The sequence below is a fragment of the Notolepis coatsorum genome (assembly GCF_963971535.1).
Source record: "Notolepis coatsorum genome assembly, chromosome: 1".
Lineage (NCBI taxonomy): Eukaryota > Metazoa > Chordata > Actinopteri > Aulopiformes > Paralepididae > Notolepis > Notolepis coatsorum.
In genome coordinates, this window is record NC_140165.1 from 72146491 (window position 1) to 72165594 (window position 19104).

At 45.3% G+C, this 19104-nt stretch overlaps 1 protein-coding gene across 1 annotated transcript in view; it reads left to right on the top strand.

Annotated features, from left to right (window-relative positions):
- Positions 1 to 553: 553 nt before the first annotated feature.
- Positions 554 to 19104, top strand: part of LOC311237209 (uncharacterized protein) — a gene marked incomplete at its 3' end in the record, with an annotated part of 20086 nt that continues 1535 nt past the window's right edge. The window contains exons 1-3 of the mRNA XM_084325018.1: positions 554 to 636; positions 4574 to 4684; positions 9148 to 9287. Of these exons, the coding sequence (XP_084181144.1) occupies positions 594 to 636; positions 4574 to 4684; positions 9148 to 9287 (294 nt within the window). The 5' untranslated portion in view covers positions 554 to 593. The remainder of the gene's footprint in view (positions 637 to 4573; positions 4685 to 9147; positions 9288 to 19104) is intronic.

Genomic DNA, 19104 nt, shown 5'->3' on the forward strand with positions numbered 1-19104 from the left:
ATAGAGGAGGTTCAGGACACGCTAGACCCACCCATGGATATGTCCACTGGGCTGAAGGAGGAGCCCACAGACCATCAGGATATCAGTATGTTACTTTTCTTTTCCTTGTCTTTCTTTTCTCTTGTTGTCCATCCTCTGTTGCAGCACAGTTGTATGTCTCTGTGTCCACAGCTTTCCCTCCTCTTTCTTTCCATGAAGCCTCAATCTATTTGTTTCACCACAACAAAGTGTGGTATTTTCACATACATTGTTGAAGAGTCTGATGGATGGAAAGTAAACTAAATGGCCATGTGTCTCATTACTCTCTATGACTGTCTTGCACTAGCTGCTAGACCCTCCTGTATATGGCTGGTCCCTGGTCAAATACAGTTCGGAATAAATCCATAGGGAAATCTTTAGGTCCAGAGATTGAAGAGACCTACTGATTATTAAAAAAGAAGATATGTAATTGCAGAAGAAATCAGAAAGTGGGCAAATACTTTTTCATGCCACTGTAAATACTTTTTCTGTCTCCCTCTGTTCCAGATCCACCCAGTAACCTACTGATGATTAAAATAGAGGAGGTTCAGGACACGCTAGACCCACCCACGGATATGTCCACTGGGCTGAAGGAGCCCACAGACCACCAGGAGACCAGTATGTTACTTTTCTTTTTCTTGTCATCTTTCTTTCTTTCTTTCTTTTTCTTTCTTTCTTTCTTTCTTTCTTTCTTTCTTTCTTTCTTTCTTTCTTTCTTTCTTTCTTTCTTTCTTTCTTTCTTTCTTTCTTTCTTTCTTTCTTTCTTTCTTTCTTTCTTTCTTTCTTTCTTTCTTTCTTTCTTTCTTTCTTTCTTTCTTTCTTTCTTTCTTTCTTTCTTTCTTTCTTTCTTTCTTTCTTTCTTTCTTTCTTTCTTTCTTTCTTTCTTTCTTTCTCTTTCTTAGACATCTTTTTAAGTCTCTAGATGTGAGGTTAAGAATTTACCTATGCGAATTCTTAAAAATGAATATGATCATTTTTATTCTGACACCTATTGATTAAGGCTGTAGGGTAGACGTCTGCAGGGGCCTGACATGTCTGCCCCAGCCCGGCCCAAGCCTGTAGCATTCAGGCCTGGCCCTACCCTAGCCCGAAAAGTTAAGCAATTATTCGGCCCTAGCCCGACTTAAACCCAACCTCCAGGTTAAACCCTACTGATCAATTATGGGTAGTTTACATCATTGGTATATAATTTAATTTTTTTTTTCCCCATTTGACACCGGAAATGCCACTCTGAAAGAGTTAAAAAGGTCCACGCACGAATAACATGCACGCGCGAATCAAAAAAGCTTATCAAACGCCGACGTCACAACAGGTGAATATTAATGAGCCGAATCTAAAAGCTTATCAGACGCTAGCACCTAGCACGGCCGTGACGTCACTTCAGGAAACGTATGCCTTATGTCCGTCCGGGTCATAGTACTAGATCAATGGTGGCTCACTCGGTGCATCACAGTTAGCCTATATCTCCGCCGTCCCTGCTACACGCAGTCGGGACCACTACACTCACTGACGTTAGCCTATAGCCCGCCGTCCCTGCGGGTGGTTCTCTCTTTGTGTGCCCCCGTCCCCGCGGAGGAGCTTGTGGACTCGACAACAGCGGCGGCCGCAGGGCTAGTTAGCTCATAGCTATCGTGTAACACTAGCCTTTACGGGCTCGAGCACCCTACGGCTGCCGCCGCCGTCGCGTCCATGGGCCCCCCGGCAGGGCACCCGTGGGGACGGGGTGTACAGAGAGGAGAGAACCATTTTGGGTCGGCCGTTCATGCCGGCCAGCGAGCCGGATGTCGGGATATGTTGTTAGCACAATAGCTACCTAGCTAAGCTATGTTATCTACTAACGTTATAAACACAATATGTGTACAACGACACAATGATTTACATTATTACAAATATGGTAACGTGGTTGTGGCTTTTACAAATAGTGGTTAGCTTTAGAGATGGATGGATGGCTATAATCACGGAGCAATAGTGAGGTGAAACAGATACATTTCCATTCGGCTAGTAGTAGCAAGCATATATCTATGGTAGCAAGGCTCTCTGCCTGCCACTAGCTGTGTGACTCTCAGCGCCCCCTGGTGAGCCCCCTGTTGTCCTGCACCTGTTGTGACGATCATTTCCATTACACACGCACGTTATGAACCATTGATTAAAATATGCACGTGCGTGGTGATTGTGTTGGGCAGACAAAATGTTTGATAAAAACGCTAAAACTGGGTCAATTTCAATACTTTTTTCCCCCCTTCTTCATGAAAGCCACTGTTGGCCTAGTCCACATTGTTTATTGAACAAAAATACAACGTGGAGGTTGACCTTTAAGCCTGAGGCCAATATTACGATGTGATGACTGACATCACACACACACACACACACACACACACTACCTACGTTACACACAAATGCTACATTACGACAACAAATGCACAATGCAATAACGTCATTCTTTAATTTCATCAAACTCTTGTTCACATTCAGCCTAACTATTTGGAGCACTTTATTCTGGTATCTCTTTTATAAATGGAACACCTTTGTCCTGGTTCCCCTGCTGGATTGAATAGCAACCAGGATAACTAAGCTGATATGATGTATTAAGCCTTAGCTAAAGGGGTCAGTGGTAGGGCTGGGAGATTAATCAATTTAATTGATTAATTCAAATTCATGATGAACACATTGGACGCCAGACCCGATGATAGTCGGGTTAACTCGCCGATGCTTGAGCGCCAATCACGAGTATAGTCGGGTTTTAATCGTTATTTCTTTTATTAGCGATATCCTTCATTTTCATCCATCCAACCTGATGTTATCGTTGGGAATGGGTCTGAGCTCGCAAAAGGGCAAATACCGCCACCTATCGTCTCCTGGATGGTATTGCACATCATTGGATTGGATTGGCTGGGACTGTGCATAAAAAAAAAATCCGGTCCAGGTTTTCCTTCTCGGGCATGCAGTATCGTTATACCACATTGACTGGGGACACTGAGCAGCGTGGATTATGTGTTTTGGATATATAACGTTGGATCAATAAACGCAATCAATATTTGGAATGGCGATCAGGAATTAGATTAATCTTTTTGCAGGACATCAGATGTAAGGACTCTGTTACCAATCTTGGGTTAATCAGATGTTTCTTTCACAGCGATCACAACGTGTCTGAGTGTGTGTGTGTGTGTGCCGTTGGTGCCGACCAATGCACAGATAAGCGATTTTCAGCCCGCTTCTGTATCGTGCATGAGGACACATATACTATCGATAATCTAGCGTTTATTTGAAAACGATTTATAAATCAGCCAAAAAATTACTGTTTTGTGTACTGTTTTGTGTACTGTTTTGTACATGTTGACTGCAAGCAACTCATTGATAAGCGACGGGTGTATTAGACCCATAGCCATAATTTAAGATATATTTTAAGCACTCGCAAATCTGAATGTGTTAAGGACTATTTAAAAAAATTAAAAACAATTATCAAGAGTCTCCTTTTTATTTTTACAATAAACGATGTTTGGTGAAAGTTAGATTTGCACTTTATTAATCCCAATAGGGAAATTCATTCTTGTTTGAATGAATGAATGAATGAATGAAAACTTTATTTAACAGATTGCAGAATGGGTACAATACAGTACGGCTCAATACACACAATTGTTAAGGGGATGCAGACCTGAGAAAGACGTTTGTCTTGTTTCCATCAGGGTCCCCCATTTTCAATTCATATAGACATTTATGACATACACAACATACATGACATTTATGGCATAGGGACATATAGGTATTTAGTACTGATACATTTGTGACATAAACGGTATTCAAATATACAGTACTGTTACCCCTAGATCCTGACAGAGTATATACATATGATGGGGAGGGGACTGTACATTAGGAGGGGGTGGGTGGGTGGGAGAGAGATATACATACGGCGGGGAGGGAATATATACATGCGGTGGGGAGGAGACTGTCTATTAGGAGGTGGTGGGGGTTTTGGGCATTTACGGTGGCCAGTTTCGAATTGCAGCCTCCCGTAGGTGCTCTTTAAGAGCGGTTTTGAATGTGGGTAGGGATTCACATTCCTTTACAGCTTTAGGTAGGGCGTTCCACATTGATGTGGCATAATTGCGAAACGTATTTAGTCCCTTGTTTGAGCTGAATCTGGGTTTAACATGATTTGTTGAGCTTTCTCTGGTGTAGTGGTTGTGGTATTCACTGACCTTTGGGAAGTATTTTGACATGTACATGGGTACCTTAGTCGTATAGTGTACCATAACAAAGTGTGGTATTTTCACATACATTGTTGAAGAGTCTGATGGATGGAAAGTAAACTAAATGGCCATGTGTTTCATTACTCTCTATGACTGTCTTGCACTAGCTGGTAGACCCTCCTTTATATGGCTGGTCCCTGGTCAAATACAGTTCGGAATAAATCCACAGGGAAATCTTTAGGTCCAGAGATTGAAGAGACCTACTGATTATTAAAAAAGATCTGTAATTAGTTACAGAAGAAATCAGAGACTGGACAAATACTTTTTCATGGCACTGTACATACTTTTTCTGTCTCCCTCTGTTCCAGATCCACCCAGTGACCTACTGATAATTAAAATAGAGGAGGTTCAGGACACGCTAGACCCACCCACGGATATGTCCACTGGGCTGAAGGAGCCCACAGACCACCAGGAGACCAGTATGTTACTTTTCTTTTTCTTGTCATCTTTCTTTCTTTCTTTCTTTCTTTCTTTCTTTCTTTCTTTCTTTCTTTCTTTCTTTCTTTCTTTCTTTCTTTCTTTCTCTTTCTTTCTTTCTTTCTTTTTCTTTCTTAGACATCTTTTTAAGTCTCTAGATGTGAGGTTAAGAATTGACCTATGCTGGGTGGCGTAGCAGAGATTGCGCTCGTCACCAATGCAAGAGACTCCGGTCTCGAATCCGGGTGCCAGCATTGCCTCTGGCTTGGGCCAGTCGTCATACTATCTTAATTTGCAGAGGTAGTGGGTGGAAGTCGATGGGTGGGGATTGGACGTTGTGGACAGCGACTCCTACAGGTCGGTTGGGTGACGCCTGCACAGCAGAGACAGGAAGTAGCGGGGGTAGCGTGAGCCTCCAATGTGTTACACCTCGCCACAGAGTCCGCGCTGTCTGGTGAAAAGATGCGACAGGCTGCCTCCTTGTGTACCGGAGGGGACACGTGATGCAAGGCTTCTATCCTCACTACAACCGACCAGTGGGGGGCATAGTCTAGCAACGTTCAAGACAGGGGAGGGGAGAATTGGAAATGCGAAATTGGGATGGGAGAAAAATTGAAAAATAAGAAGAAAAAGTGGATACAAAAAATTTACCTATGCGAATTCTTAAAAAAAATTTATTCTGTCACCTATTGATTAAGGCTGTAGGGTAGACGTCTGCAGGGGCCTGACATGTCTGCCCCAGCCCGGCCCAAGCCTGTAGCATTCAGGCCCGGCCCTACCCTAGCCCGAAAAGTTAAGCAATTATTCTGCCCTAGCCCGACTTAAAGGAAAACGCCAACATTTTGGGAAATTTGCTTATTTTCCATCTACCCTGGAGTTAGACAAGAATATACATACCTTTTTCTTCTCTGTGCATGCAGTAGGAGTAGGAAGACCTTGGGAACTAGGCTAATGGAGGAACCTACTTCCAGTGACTGACGCTAAGCTAGGCTAACGGTGCGCGTCTTCCTACTCCTACTGCATGCACAGAGAAGAAAAAAGGTATGTATCTTCTTGTCTAACTCCAGGGTAGATGGCAAATAAGCGAATTTCCCAAAATGTTGGAGTTTTCCTTTAAGCCCGAGGCCAATATTACGATGTGATGACAGACACACACACACACACACACACTACCTACGTTACACACACAAATCCTACATTACGACAAAAATGCACAATGCAATAACGACATAGCTCTGCGGCTAACAACAGCAACAATTACATGCCCACAGCCTAAAACATTAATGTCATGACGCTAAAGCATACCGAAAACACTCTAACCAGCAGCCAATTAATTTGAGTAAATCAGGATGGACTCACCACTTCACTGTTAGATGAACATCGGCAACAAAAACGTCTTGCGTTGAATAACTTTAACAAAACTCACAAATCTTCACCAACCGGCTAAATCCAAGAACAATCATGCAAAACCTTTTACAGTTTATTCCACTCTGCCGTACATTCGCGGGTGCTCTGAAGGAAAATAATGGCATGTTGATGGCTTCAGCGCTGTTCTCCTCTCCTCTCCTCCAGCGTTCTCCCTGCAGTGCTGAAATATCGCTCGCTCGAGCTGCTCCTTGCGGGTATACTCAACACAGCACGCGAGTCTAGCTAGCAAAGGCAGCTTCTCCGTCTCCGACACGCACGCTCTCAGCGGTCTAGCTTGTTGCTTTGATGGAAACACTGTGACGGCGCGATTGTGTATAAATCTGCCCCAGCCCAGTCCTAATCTGTCCATGGTGTCGGGCTCCCCAAACCACCTTTTCAAGTGGTCCCAGTTATCCATCCCCGGGGACGGAATGCAGCGTTCACGCAGGTGGAGGGTCAGGTTCAGGGCATGAGGACTGGCGTGCCACGGCTCGACAAACAGCTGGCTGCGGTCCTCTGCCCCGACATGATGTGCCACCCGGACCGAAAGCCGATGCCGGGGGAAGTCGGCCTCACAGCTGGCGGTCTCTGACATGGCCTATGTCGCTTCCACCAAAAACCTGGCCACTGCGACTAAGATCGCCCAGCTCTCTGCCTTTCAGTCGAAGCTGGTGACGGGTGGAGAGTCCCTCGGCCCGGACCTCTGTGAAGCGGGCAGGATGCGTGGTGAGGTAGTCGCAGGGTTTTTTCATGCGGTCTACTCTCTTTATGCGTTTTTTGGTACTGCACCCTTTTTTCGCATAGTCTGTGTTCTATCCCTCCGCTCCTCGTTAGGACGAGTGTGAGGGCCAGTACCCTCCCCGTTTTTCTGGTGGTCGTAAAGGGGGCCTCAGCGGGTACATCTATCGGGCCTACGCGCCTTACTCCGCCCATTAGTCCAATAGAGCGAGCAAGACGTGTAGCCAGTATACGAAATATAATGAAGGTTATCCTATAACCCTAGTTATATGAGTAACTGGCAAGCGTCTTGCTTTGCGGCCCTGAGGACCCCTGACTGTCTTTCGAATGAAACTCAGGCTCGGAAGGGTTGAGCACGGCCACGTGTCATGGTTATATGCGTGACCCGGAGTGGGCGTGGCCAGGTAGATGTAAGGTGCATGGTAAATACTTTCAATGTATACAATGGTATAACGAGTACTATCCAATAGAGCGAGCAAGATGCTTGCCAGTTACTCATATAACTAGGGTTATAGGATAACCTTTGTTGCAATCGGATTCAAAATGGCGGAGCAGTGTCCAATATTAAAACTGTATTTACAGTAGATTTCATTCACGGTTCTTGTGATACTAAATCCAGATTGAACTCTGCCATTGGAAAGAGTAGATTTGGCCTGATCCATAGATGTGCAACATGGCTATAATAAGGTAATTTATAGGCCTGATATTCTAAATATTCTAAATTCTATAATAATAATTTTCAAATTGCAAATTGGCAGAATTCAGTACTGTATCTACAAAACCTTCTGTTTAATCATCTTCCCTTTATTCATTTGCTTAGATTTTGTCACGTGATCTCAAGAAAGTTCTGAACGAGCTCAGTGACAGTCTTTCATGTCTGGTCATTTTTAGCATGGTGTTATTGTGAAAAATCATAATTTATATTCTCCTTGTTTCATCACAATTGACTCCAGCCTAGTAACAGACACAATATTTATTCCCTGAGATCCATAGATGTCCCTAGATACCAAGAACATGCAAATGGTCCTTGTAGAAGTGGAGCAATCAACATTCCACAGCACCCACATGACTATAATAATACATTTACTCCCTACTGTCTTACACTACCAGACATCTTACACTACCCTTTAGTGTAATGCAGCGCACGTTGGGATAATGCTTGGTAGAATTAGGTATTTAGCTAACATTAGTTGTAATATTAGATGGCTAGAGGATGTCTTTTGCAGCCAGGGGAGCAGCAAGCTAACGCCAAAAGCGGACGTTGACTGTCTGTCTGACTCTGTTTACACTTCAGGGTCACGTTAGATCAGGAGGATACTAAAATGACGTCAAATTAGACAAATACACTGCCAGCAAAGCAAAGATGAAGATGCTTATTTGTCAATAAAATACTGAAAACAAAACATGCAGACGGACAAGCAGCTCTAAGGAGGCAGTGCTAGAAAGCAGTAGTTTGTTTAAAAAGATGCGTAAGAGAGGAGCATACAAATGTATTTGCCCCCCCCCCCACACCTACAGAATCAAAACAAGCATGTAGAAAAGACGAGCAAGAGACAAATTGGGAGCAGAGAAACCTTAAACTTTGTTTACAGACTTTATGAAATTACATATTTTTGCAAAAGTAATGAATGAATGAGAACCTTTATTTTTAATGGACACCACAGCTACATTGGACCAGTCACAGTGGACAGACCAGATGTGTTGTTTTGCGTGTTAGTGCTAGTTTTCAACACTAGTCCATTGAGGCTTTTCTATAATGATATAATCAAATTAACAGTATAATAGAGAATTAAAATCACAAATCAGAACAAAATGGTTACCAAAACAAGAGTCCATGATCAAAATACAAAACCAGGCTGTGTCTACATATGTGGGCACTGCTGCTTTGATTTCAGCCGTACCTTGAGTCCTCTGCTGAAGACGTTGGCATTGGACTCCAGTTTTAAGCCAGTAGGCAGAGAGTTCCATGAGTTTGCCCGGTTAACAGAGAAGGCAGACTGTCCAAACGAACTCTTGCACATGGGAACAGTACAGTCACCATTATTGGAAGCGTGTGTGTTTGCTCTGCTAGAGCTCCAACGTCTAACCACCAGTCCAGAAAATAATGATGATATATGATTGTGCAAACATTTAAAAACTAGTCTAATATTACAGAAAATTACAAAATTGTCAAACGTGAAAAGATTGTGCTTACTCAAAACACTGCAGTGATGCCATCGCATTGGTAATATGACTACATTTCTAGTGTACAATTGCTATAACCATAACTGAAATGTTTTATCTGCTTTAAATTATGATTTTGTCTGTATGGACTTTACAGAGCCGTGTCCAGTGAAGATGTCCCAGGGAAAGAATGACCTCAGTGACGGCCCCAACAACCGTGTCAGAGCTGTTTCACCGGCTGCAGACAAGAAAGATGACCACATAGCCGGTCCTAGCCAACACCATATGCTCTCCGAGGTGGTATTATGCTTCAGTTGTTATGCTTAGGGTTGGGCTATATGAACAAAATCTCATATCACCAGATCTTACTTAGGTTTGACTAGTGGATGAACAAAATCTCATATCACCAGATCTTACTTAGGTTTGACTAGTGGATGAACTAAATATATCACCAGATCTTGCTTGGGTTTGACTAGTGGATGAACTAAATATATCACCAGATCTTGCTTAGGTTTGACTAGTGGATGAGCAAAATATCATATCACCAGATCTTTGTTAGGTTTGACTAGTCTAGTGGATGAACAAAATATCATGTCACCAGATCTGTCTTAGGTTTGACTAGTGGATGAACAAAATACATCACATATCTTTCTTAGGTTTGACTAGTCAAGTGGATGAACTAAATATATCACCATATTTGTCTTAGGTTTGACCAGTGGATGAACAAAATACAGCACATATTTCTTAGGTTTGACTAGTGGATGCAGGACTTCAGGGCCCTCATTTATCAACAGTTCTTAGAAAGTCTTCTATTTTCATACGTAAGCACAGAATTTAGAATGTGTGTACGCACAGAAATATTGGGATTTATCAACCGTGCGTACACAGGTCCTACGCTCCTCCGTGTTGATAAATACCTCTTTGTTCTACCGTCAATGCTCGTGCATGATTATCCATATATGGTCATGAAACACCCCCCATGGGATGTGAAATAATGGACTGACCCGAGCGGAACTCTGAGAAACTTCACAGGAGATTGTTCACTGAGGCGATGCCGAACCAAGAAGACACAACCTGTGTGTTATGGGATAAATAAAAGGCTGCGGACGGACCAGTGTATACCTTATATCATATTCCTATTCATATTCATATTATAGTTTACTCTATCAGCATACCCAGCATGTAATACGTTCTTTGTTAGAACTCAACTCGTTATTATTTTGCGCATAGATTGCAGAAATACGGGAACGTTTTGATTTATATTAAAAGGCTTTGACATTGTAAAACTAAATACGTGGAATTCTGTAAGCATAATACAAGTCATATCACCCACACGATATATGCTCTGTGTCCAGAGCATGTATGCTTTTCATTCATTTAAGACACAATTATTGCAAGGGTTTTATAATACACATACACCCTCTGTTCTCATTGCAATGCGTTTTTTATTCTTTCTTATACAGTAGGAAGGGGGAAGAACACTATATCGTGGGTGTTCATATGACTTGTATTCTGCTTACAGCTTCGAAATTCCACTTGTTTCGTTTAACGTAAAGCCTTTTAAATATAATCAAAACGTTCCCGTGTTTCTGCGGTCTGTGCGCAAAATAATAACAAGTTGAGTTACGCGGGGATCATCCCTATCCCCGGGTTCTATGTTCCCGTTACGCGGAGCGCAGTCAGTCAGTACACCCCGTATATTCCGATAACCATGCTGCATTCATTCGGAGAGAAAGACCTATTATTCCAAATGCTATTTATAGGGTTTTGACCATAATTACACTACTGTTTCTATTTTACAATGAACTATAATGAATTACGGTTCATACAGAACACGCCAGTGTTGAAACGAATGCACAGAAGCTTATTTCCGCGTTGTAATAATATATTCTACCAACGGGCGCCAGCTACGCATGCTCCGAGCTGTTCAAATAAGTTCAAATAAGTCCCACACTTTGCTTAGAAATGATCGTACGCAGGGGTTACGCACATATCTGTGCGTACGCAACGTTGATAAATGAGGGCCCAGGGCTTCTGGAGACACCTACCATTTTTTTTATTTATTTTTTTACATTTATTTACCCTTTATTTACCCAGGCAAGCAAGTAAGAACACATTTTGATTTTATTTATTGTCAAAAGTATGCATAATGTTGTGTTAATTCCATGACAAGATATATGTAATGTTAATTACCTGAAATTATTCAGTTTTTTGGGGGGGGGGGGGGGGACCCCTGCATATATCGGCATCGGTTGATATCGGTATCGGAAATTAAGAGTTGGACAATATCGGTATATCGGTAAAAAAGCCAATATCGAGCATCCCTAGTTATAATAATACCACGAGTGTGGATTCACTTGCCCAAACCCTGTAGCGTGCATCGCAGTCATGAAAGGGGCTAACTAGGTCGATAGTCCAGCAACGTTGTGACTGTCCTATTCATCAATCTCACAATATTCGCTAACGTTAGACAGATGGAATACAGCCTTCCATCTAAAAACATAAATTAAAACTTACCACAGTCATGGTATCCATAAACTTCAATCGGTTTGGATCCTTTGAATCAAATGAAAATGTAAACAAACACTGGCGTCACGTTAGAAAGTAGCACTGCGTTGCGTGAAATCACTGCGCCCAGAGAGGAGTGGTTAGGCAAAAAATTGTTCCGAGTATATTTGCTTAGAAAACGTAAATGTCGAATTCAATAATTTTTTATTTCTCCACGTGGTAAATACACAGGTCACAACATGTTTACAGGAACGTTTTGGAGTTGTATTTCGTGACTGTAGGGGACTGTAGGGAACTTCAGGGTAAAAGTCTGACCCACTTCCAGTGATGATTGATTGATTGATTGATTGATTGAAAACTTTATTAACATATTGCAGAATGGGTACAATACAGTACAGCGCAATACACACAATTGTTAAGGGGATGCAGACCAGAGAAAGACTTTCGTCTTGTTTACATCAGGGTCCCCCATTTTCAATTCATCAGGACATATATGACATACATGACATGCAGATAGACAGTACTGCTACATCTATACATTTATGACATACCAGATTTGCAAATACAGTACGGTTTGTGATACAAAAAGACCCATAATAGTGATTATTTATTATTTAAGTAAAGTTTTGCCATAATCATATATTTTTTCCATAATCAGGTAGCTGAACAACATTGGTAAAAAAAAAATCTATTCTATGAATAATTTTCGGCCTTTCGGCCAACTGTTTCCTATTTTCGGTATCGGTTTCGGCCAAGAATTTCCCATTCGGTGCATCCGTACTACAGAGTACCGATTCACGGGAGATCCGCCGGTGCCACATTCATGTTCGGGGGATGACCTTCAGCAGTTGGAATTTTTTTTAAATTGCTCCAAAAGTGGCGCATACCATAGTGCCTCGCGCACCTACGCGGCCGACCCGGGTTCGATCCCAGCTCCTGTCGTTATTTGTCGCATGTCCTCCCCACCTCTCCTCCCGTTCACCCTCTCCTCTGTCGGTCCTGCGTGACCAATAAAGCTGTAAAAATGGATGGCGCCAGGGTCCCTCAGGTCCTGAGCGGAGAGGCCCAGAGTGTTGGTGTCGGAGTCGTCTAGCGGCTCGTCCTGCGGCTCCGGCTCCTCCGCCCGCTCCTTCCTCTTGGCACAGGGGCACAGGACAGATGTTGTGGTGTCCACAGTCTGATCTCTGTTTCCACAAGAAGAACGTGTTGATCCAGATGTGAAGTCTTGGTCCAGTACAGTTCAGCCACATAGGCTTTACTAGTGATGTGTAATAATTTGAAGCGAGGCTTCAAGGCGTCTGTCGAGTAATCCAGGAAGCGGAGCGGGGCTCGTGTTGATGACGTCTTCTCTGAAGCTAAGCTACGCTAACGGTGCGGGCGTTCCCTAAGCCTAATGCATGCACAGAGACAAAAAAGGTATGTATCTTCTTGTCTAACTCCAGGGAAGATGTTAAATAAGCTAATTTCCCAAAATGTTGGAGTTTTCCTTTAAATCAATGGTCACTTAAATCAATGGTCACTTAAATAATTTTTTTTTTATCCACTTTTTCTCCCATTTTCTATATTTTCTCCCATCCCAATTTTCGTATCATCCAATTCAACCCTCCCCTGTCACGGACGCTGTTTCTTGCCTCCCACAAGCCGGCTGCAATGTGGACTAAGTCATACATAGCACAAGTCCCCTCCGGTACTTGAGGTAACAGCAGTCGCATCTTTTCACCTGCGCAGCTCGATCTCTCAGTGGCGAGGAGTAACGCGTGGGAGGCTTACGCTGCCCCCGACACTTCCTGATTCTACTGCGCAGGCGCACCAACCGACCTGTAGGAGTCGCTGTCCACAACGCCCGATCCCCACCCATCAGTTTCCCACCCCCTAATACGGCCAATGTGTATTAGTACGGACGATCAGCTAAACTGAAAGCAAATGTGGAGCGCTGGGCTCGAACTGACGAGCCCAGCGTCTCCAGCATTTCGTGGCGAGCGCCTTGCCCACTACGCCACGTAGCCGCCCTTGGTCACTTAAATCATAAGCGACATATTCATACTTCTCTTTACTGTAATACCAACATTCACTCTACACGGGCACGTGTGAGCTTTTCAGATAACTCGCAATGTAAGATCACACGGATCGTACATGTTTCCGTGCCAGAATGTAGTGCAGCAAACTCCATTTCACTTGTTTCTTTGTGAAGTTGACAGCACTGAGCACAAATGTATCATTCTTTCCAAAAGCAAAGAGGCCTAGAAGCGTGGCTAACGCTAATGGCACGCATACTGGAGGCTAACTGCCTACGAAAACAGGCACAGAGGCACTGAAAGAGGATTTCACCCATCTAATGAACACACTAGATCAATTGCATGCTTTTGCAGAGGACAAGAAGCCTTCAGTCGACTCCCTCAGACATTAAGCACCCCCCACAGCCCAAATGGAATGATACATTTTTTTAAAAAAGGCGACTAACGGCAAATTTTGGCCAATCATAGGCGACCATCCAAATCCTTAGTCGGGGACAGCCCTAGTGTGCATACACTGATGTAATCCTATTGGCGCCTTTTCTGAGGATACTTCAGCAAAAATGCCCATGTTATGGCCATGGTCTTCAGATAAGCAAAATTACTAAAGTTTCAACATAACCTTTCAAGGTCACAACCAGCCAGAATGGTCATAAGAATATGAGAAATGGATTTCTCATCCTAGAATCATGCAAAATGGAGGTATTACATGTGTATTTACTAGGGGTGGAATGGTTCACAAAATCCCCGGTTCGGTTCGTATCACGGTTTTGGGGTCACGGTTTTCGGTTTGGTTCGGTATACGTTGTTTTTTATTTAAAGAAAAGATTTAACACTCCAAAAATGTAAACATGCTTCTCATTTATTTAAAAAAAGAAAAAAAAAGGTTTAGAGCGGTTTGCCTTAAATAATGTTTGGCACACAAAGGCCGAACTGACTGAAAAATATAGGCTACTGTTGTGAAGGATCAGATTAAACCGAATATGTATATTTATTTATATATATATATTTAATTGTATTTGTATATCGTTTGATATCCCCTGTATATTCCTTGTACAATATGCATTGAATATCCCTTTAGTCTACTAAACAGCCCATAATAGTTTCATTCTACCATTGGACGAGAACCTGGCGCCAGGTTGCCATACCCCTAGGTCCAAGTTCAATCGTGCCGCCTAACATGTCGAGGCAAGCCCCGGTTCCGCGCAGGAATATGTCGGGCGAAATACGAATGGTACTATTTGTTCATAGCGCATATATATATGGCGCAAGTAAAGTAGAACTTTCTTTTAGTCCAGTTCTTTACCCTCCAACAGAGTGACAGACGCAAAGCCTCCCCACGACGCACGTGCGGTGTAGTAAGGCCTACTTGGCCCCAGAATAGGCATTGAGATATCGTGTAGATTAATAGTTGAATAGTCATAGTTTGGCACTATACCGTCGAGTTGGACGTATTCTATTAAGCTAATAATAGTCTATTTATGTATGGTGCATCGTTCGGTTAGAGTTCTAAAGTTATCAGTACCCCCATCGTTCCTGACGTTATCTGGACGCTTAACCAGGCTGGTCAGACCCCTAGTGGTGATTGCATCCGAGGAGCTCCGGGCCAAGAGCGACTGGACCTGTATATTGGATTACTCTACCCGGACGACGGCGAGCCTTCCACGGCTTGGATTATGCTTTGTGTGCTTTGATTATTCCATGGATAAAGGCCAACACTGCGGAGTGTTGGAATTACCCCCCGGAGAGGACTCCAGGTGAGACGGCGCTCTACACGCGAGGTCGCCTCACGTCTCTCCGTTGTGGACCGGCAGATACCGTCCACAGAGGGTCCAGCTGTATTCGTCTGCGGTCCGAGGTTCTGTGGGCACCGTGTCCAAGACTTTGGATTCTCCCAAGACACCGTCGGCCAGATGGGATACCGCCAGCGGCTTCTCTAACCCCCCCCTCCTACTGTCTTACAACCAGCGGGACCCCCCCCCCCCCCTTAGTGTATCCAGCTATAATCATTTAAGTACCATCGCTATCGTTTCCTAAATATTCCAGGTTGTATACTTACTCCCTGCGCAACCAGAGATTGGACATTCAATGTTGATTTACCTACGAATACTCATTTGCCATAAAAGTGCATATTTCATATTTCAAATCATAAATGTAATTAAGTGATCGTTGTATACACCTTTTGCTGTATTAAACCTTCGATTTGGTACATTTGTGTGGATTCGTTTCATCAGGTGGGAAAGTGTTCATCATACTTATATCTTGTACTGGGTGGCCAGAAGTTAAAGTACATGAGGTAGTGGTATTAAATATCATATCTAACAATACAGTCAGGGAATTGTACCCCTCAGTTACAATTGGTCCTTCGAGCCGGAGGGTAACTAGTGTAATATTAATATAGTGTTATTAATATCGAAATGGCCTATGATGAACACTCCACGAAACGATCCTCCTAACCTAGAACGCCCGCGGCGCAGACGACAGACACCTCAGTACTTAGAGGCTTACACTGTCAGTCAACTACCTAGCCTTCGACAAACGGTAAACGCGGTAAAAGTAGAAAGTAAAATTATGTCTGACCTTAACGACCAGGTTTCCCCGACCACAGAGGCCATAGTAGGTCCTAATGTAACTGACCAAGCTCACGGTGGGGACCAGGAGGGAACTGACATGCCTTTACCCCCCGCCACTACCCAAGAAGTAGTCCCCGACCAGCCCCGGGAGGAAGACGACCCTACAGAGAGAGAACTCTGCACGGAAGAAGAGGAGGAGAGCGCCGAGGAACTAGAGCTCCAGGACTCCCCAACGAGTACCCCCAGGAGCGGCTCACGCAGGAGCGGCTCACCTCCACAACCGCCTTCCCCCAGAGAAGCGGCGAGGATGCTACAACAGGCGTTCCTCGTCCGCCTGACAGCCTCTACCGAACGCGATCGACTTCAGGGTGAACGCGATCGTCTCCAAGCACAGGCGCTCAGCGAGCACGAACATTTTACTATTGAAAGAGAACGCCTCCAAGCGCAGCAACGGAGCGAAGAAGAGCGCATACGCCGGGAGATGAGACGCCGGGAGATGAGACGCCTTCAGACGGAAATTAATATGGTAAGAGACCGGGCCGCAGCAGAGCGCGCCGCCGCCGAAGCAGAGCGCGCCGCCGCCGCCGCCCAGCGCGCCGCTGACGGTGCCCAAAGAGAAGCCCAGCGCGCCGCTGACTATGCCCAAAGAGAAGCAGAGCGCGCCACCGCCGGAGCCCAGCGCATCGCTGACTATGCCCAAAGAGAAGCAGAGCGCAACATCGATCTCATCCAGCGCCAAGCCGAGCGCGACAAGTTAATGGCGCAGCTAAGGAAGCGGCTGATGATCCCCAGGGCAACACCCTCTCCCTCCACCAGGGGTTCAAGGAACTCGTCGAGACAACAGTCAAGAGCAGCGCCTCCTAAACGAGCAAGCGACCCTGAACTTGACCAACAGACAAAGCCTATACCCCCCGCAGACCCCCTTCCCAGACCGGTCCAAGCGAGACCCAGCTACAAGGAAGGAGCGGCATACACTGCGGAGAAGCAAGATAAACGATTACAGGATCTGGAAGATCTGATAGAGGAAGAAGAGGGGGAGGAGGAGAACCAAGCCCGACGACAGCACAGTACTCCACCGGACCAGGAGGTCCCATACAGTCCAGGCTATACCCCCGCGGCGCTGCGCTACAGACCCCCGACTCCATTCACGGGTGAGCACGACACACGACCAGCCCCGAGGAATAGCACCTGGACCAGCTGGCTATGGTGCCCTGCCGGTACCAGCCCACAGAGAGACGCAGAGGACCCAACAGCAGATGAAGAGGTCCAACACAGTGTGAAGAACAGTTTCTACGTGGACAACTGTTTACAAAGCGTCTCGACTCAAGAAGAAGCCGAGGCTCTCCTAATCAAGTTACGCGCCTCCCTAATCAAAGGCGGCTTTGATCTCAGGCAGTGGGCCAGCAGCGACCCGCACGTATTGCGCAGCCTCTCCTCCGCGGACAAGGCTGCCAGCAGCGAGACCTGGATGGCGACAATCCCAGGAGAAGCCCAAGAAATGACACTAGGACTAGTCTGGCGCTTCAAAACAGACTCGCTCCACTATAGACACAAACCCTTGGCTCCAGAGCAGGGAAGGTCGGCGGCGATACCGACCACCAGACGGAGTGTGTACAGAACACTCGCCAGACAATATGACCCGTTGGGATGTATTCTACCTTACACCACCAGGGCAAAGATGATTGTACGAGCACTATGGGACAAGGACCAGGGCTGGGACGACCCAATACCCGCACACCTTGCCTCAACATGGAGAGAGTGGGAGACGGAACTCCGCTCACTCCCAGGTGTCAATATACGCCGCAGCTACTTCCCATCCACAGTGAGGCCAGAGACATGCGAGATTGAGCTACACGTCTTCAGCGACGCCTCCGAAGTAGCCTACGGATCGGTGGCCTATTTGCGTGCCCAAGAGATGGGAGGAAAGATACACACTGCTTTCATCTTGGCCCGCTCAAGAATAGCCCCACGTAAGCAACAATCTATCCCACGTCTAGAGCTCTGCGCAGCCCTCGCAGGAGCGCATCTAGCCACGTTAATCCAACGTGAACTCACCATTCCGGTGCATAGAACAATCTTGTGGTCAGATTCCACGACAGTACTCACATGGATCAAGTCTGATTCATGCAGATACAAAGTCTTCGTGGGAGTCAGAGTCACCGAGATCCAAGATTTAACAGAAGCAGCAAGCTGGCGGTATGTGGACACCAAACACAACCCAGCTGACGTCATCACCCGGGGAATGTCCCTGGATGACCTAACCCGTCGCAACATCTACAGTGACGGACCAGCATTCCTCAAGCTCCCGGAAGGAGATTGGCCTACGCCCACCCCGAGGGAAGCAAGTAACGAGGAGGCTGAGAACAAGAAACCTATGTTCTGTGGACTGAGCACTGTCGCCTCCACAGACCCCAACATAGATGACTGCATTACCCTAGAGAGTGCGCAACAAAGAACATTCCTGCGGCACCACCCAGAGATTCAGTCCACCACTGACATGTCAGCAGCTGACTACGAAGAAGCAGAACTTCTTCTACTACAACGAGCCCAGAGAGACTCGTTCCCCGATGAGCTAGACTGTCTACAGGGAGGAAACCCCGTCCCATCAGACAGCAGACTGATTCACCTGGCACCAGAGAGTGACGCCCATAATCTCATCAGAGTGGGTGGTCGCTTGCGGAGAGCCCCCGATCTACCAGATGACATTAAGTACCCGATCGTCTTGAACAGCCGACACAAGGTCACCGAGCTGATCATAAAGAAATACGTCTCCAGTGATGTAGCAGATGTCGACCCAGTCACCCCCAACACACTCCTAATGGGGCGGCTGGACCCCGCGCTACCCCAGACAATGTACAGGCCTGAAGAAGCGAACGGCCGAAGAATGTGGAGGTACAGCCAAGTACTAGCTGACGTTTTGGAGCAGCTTCCTACTTCACTACCTACCGTCTCTACAGACCCGCCAGAAGTGGGTAAAAGAGAGAGACAATTTGACAGAAGGAACAGTCGTCATGATTATTG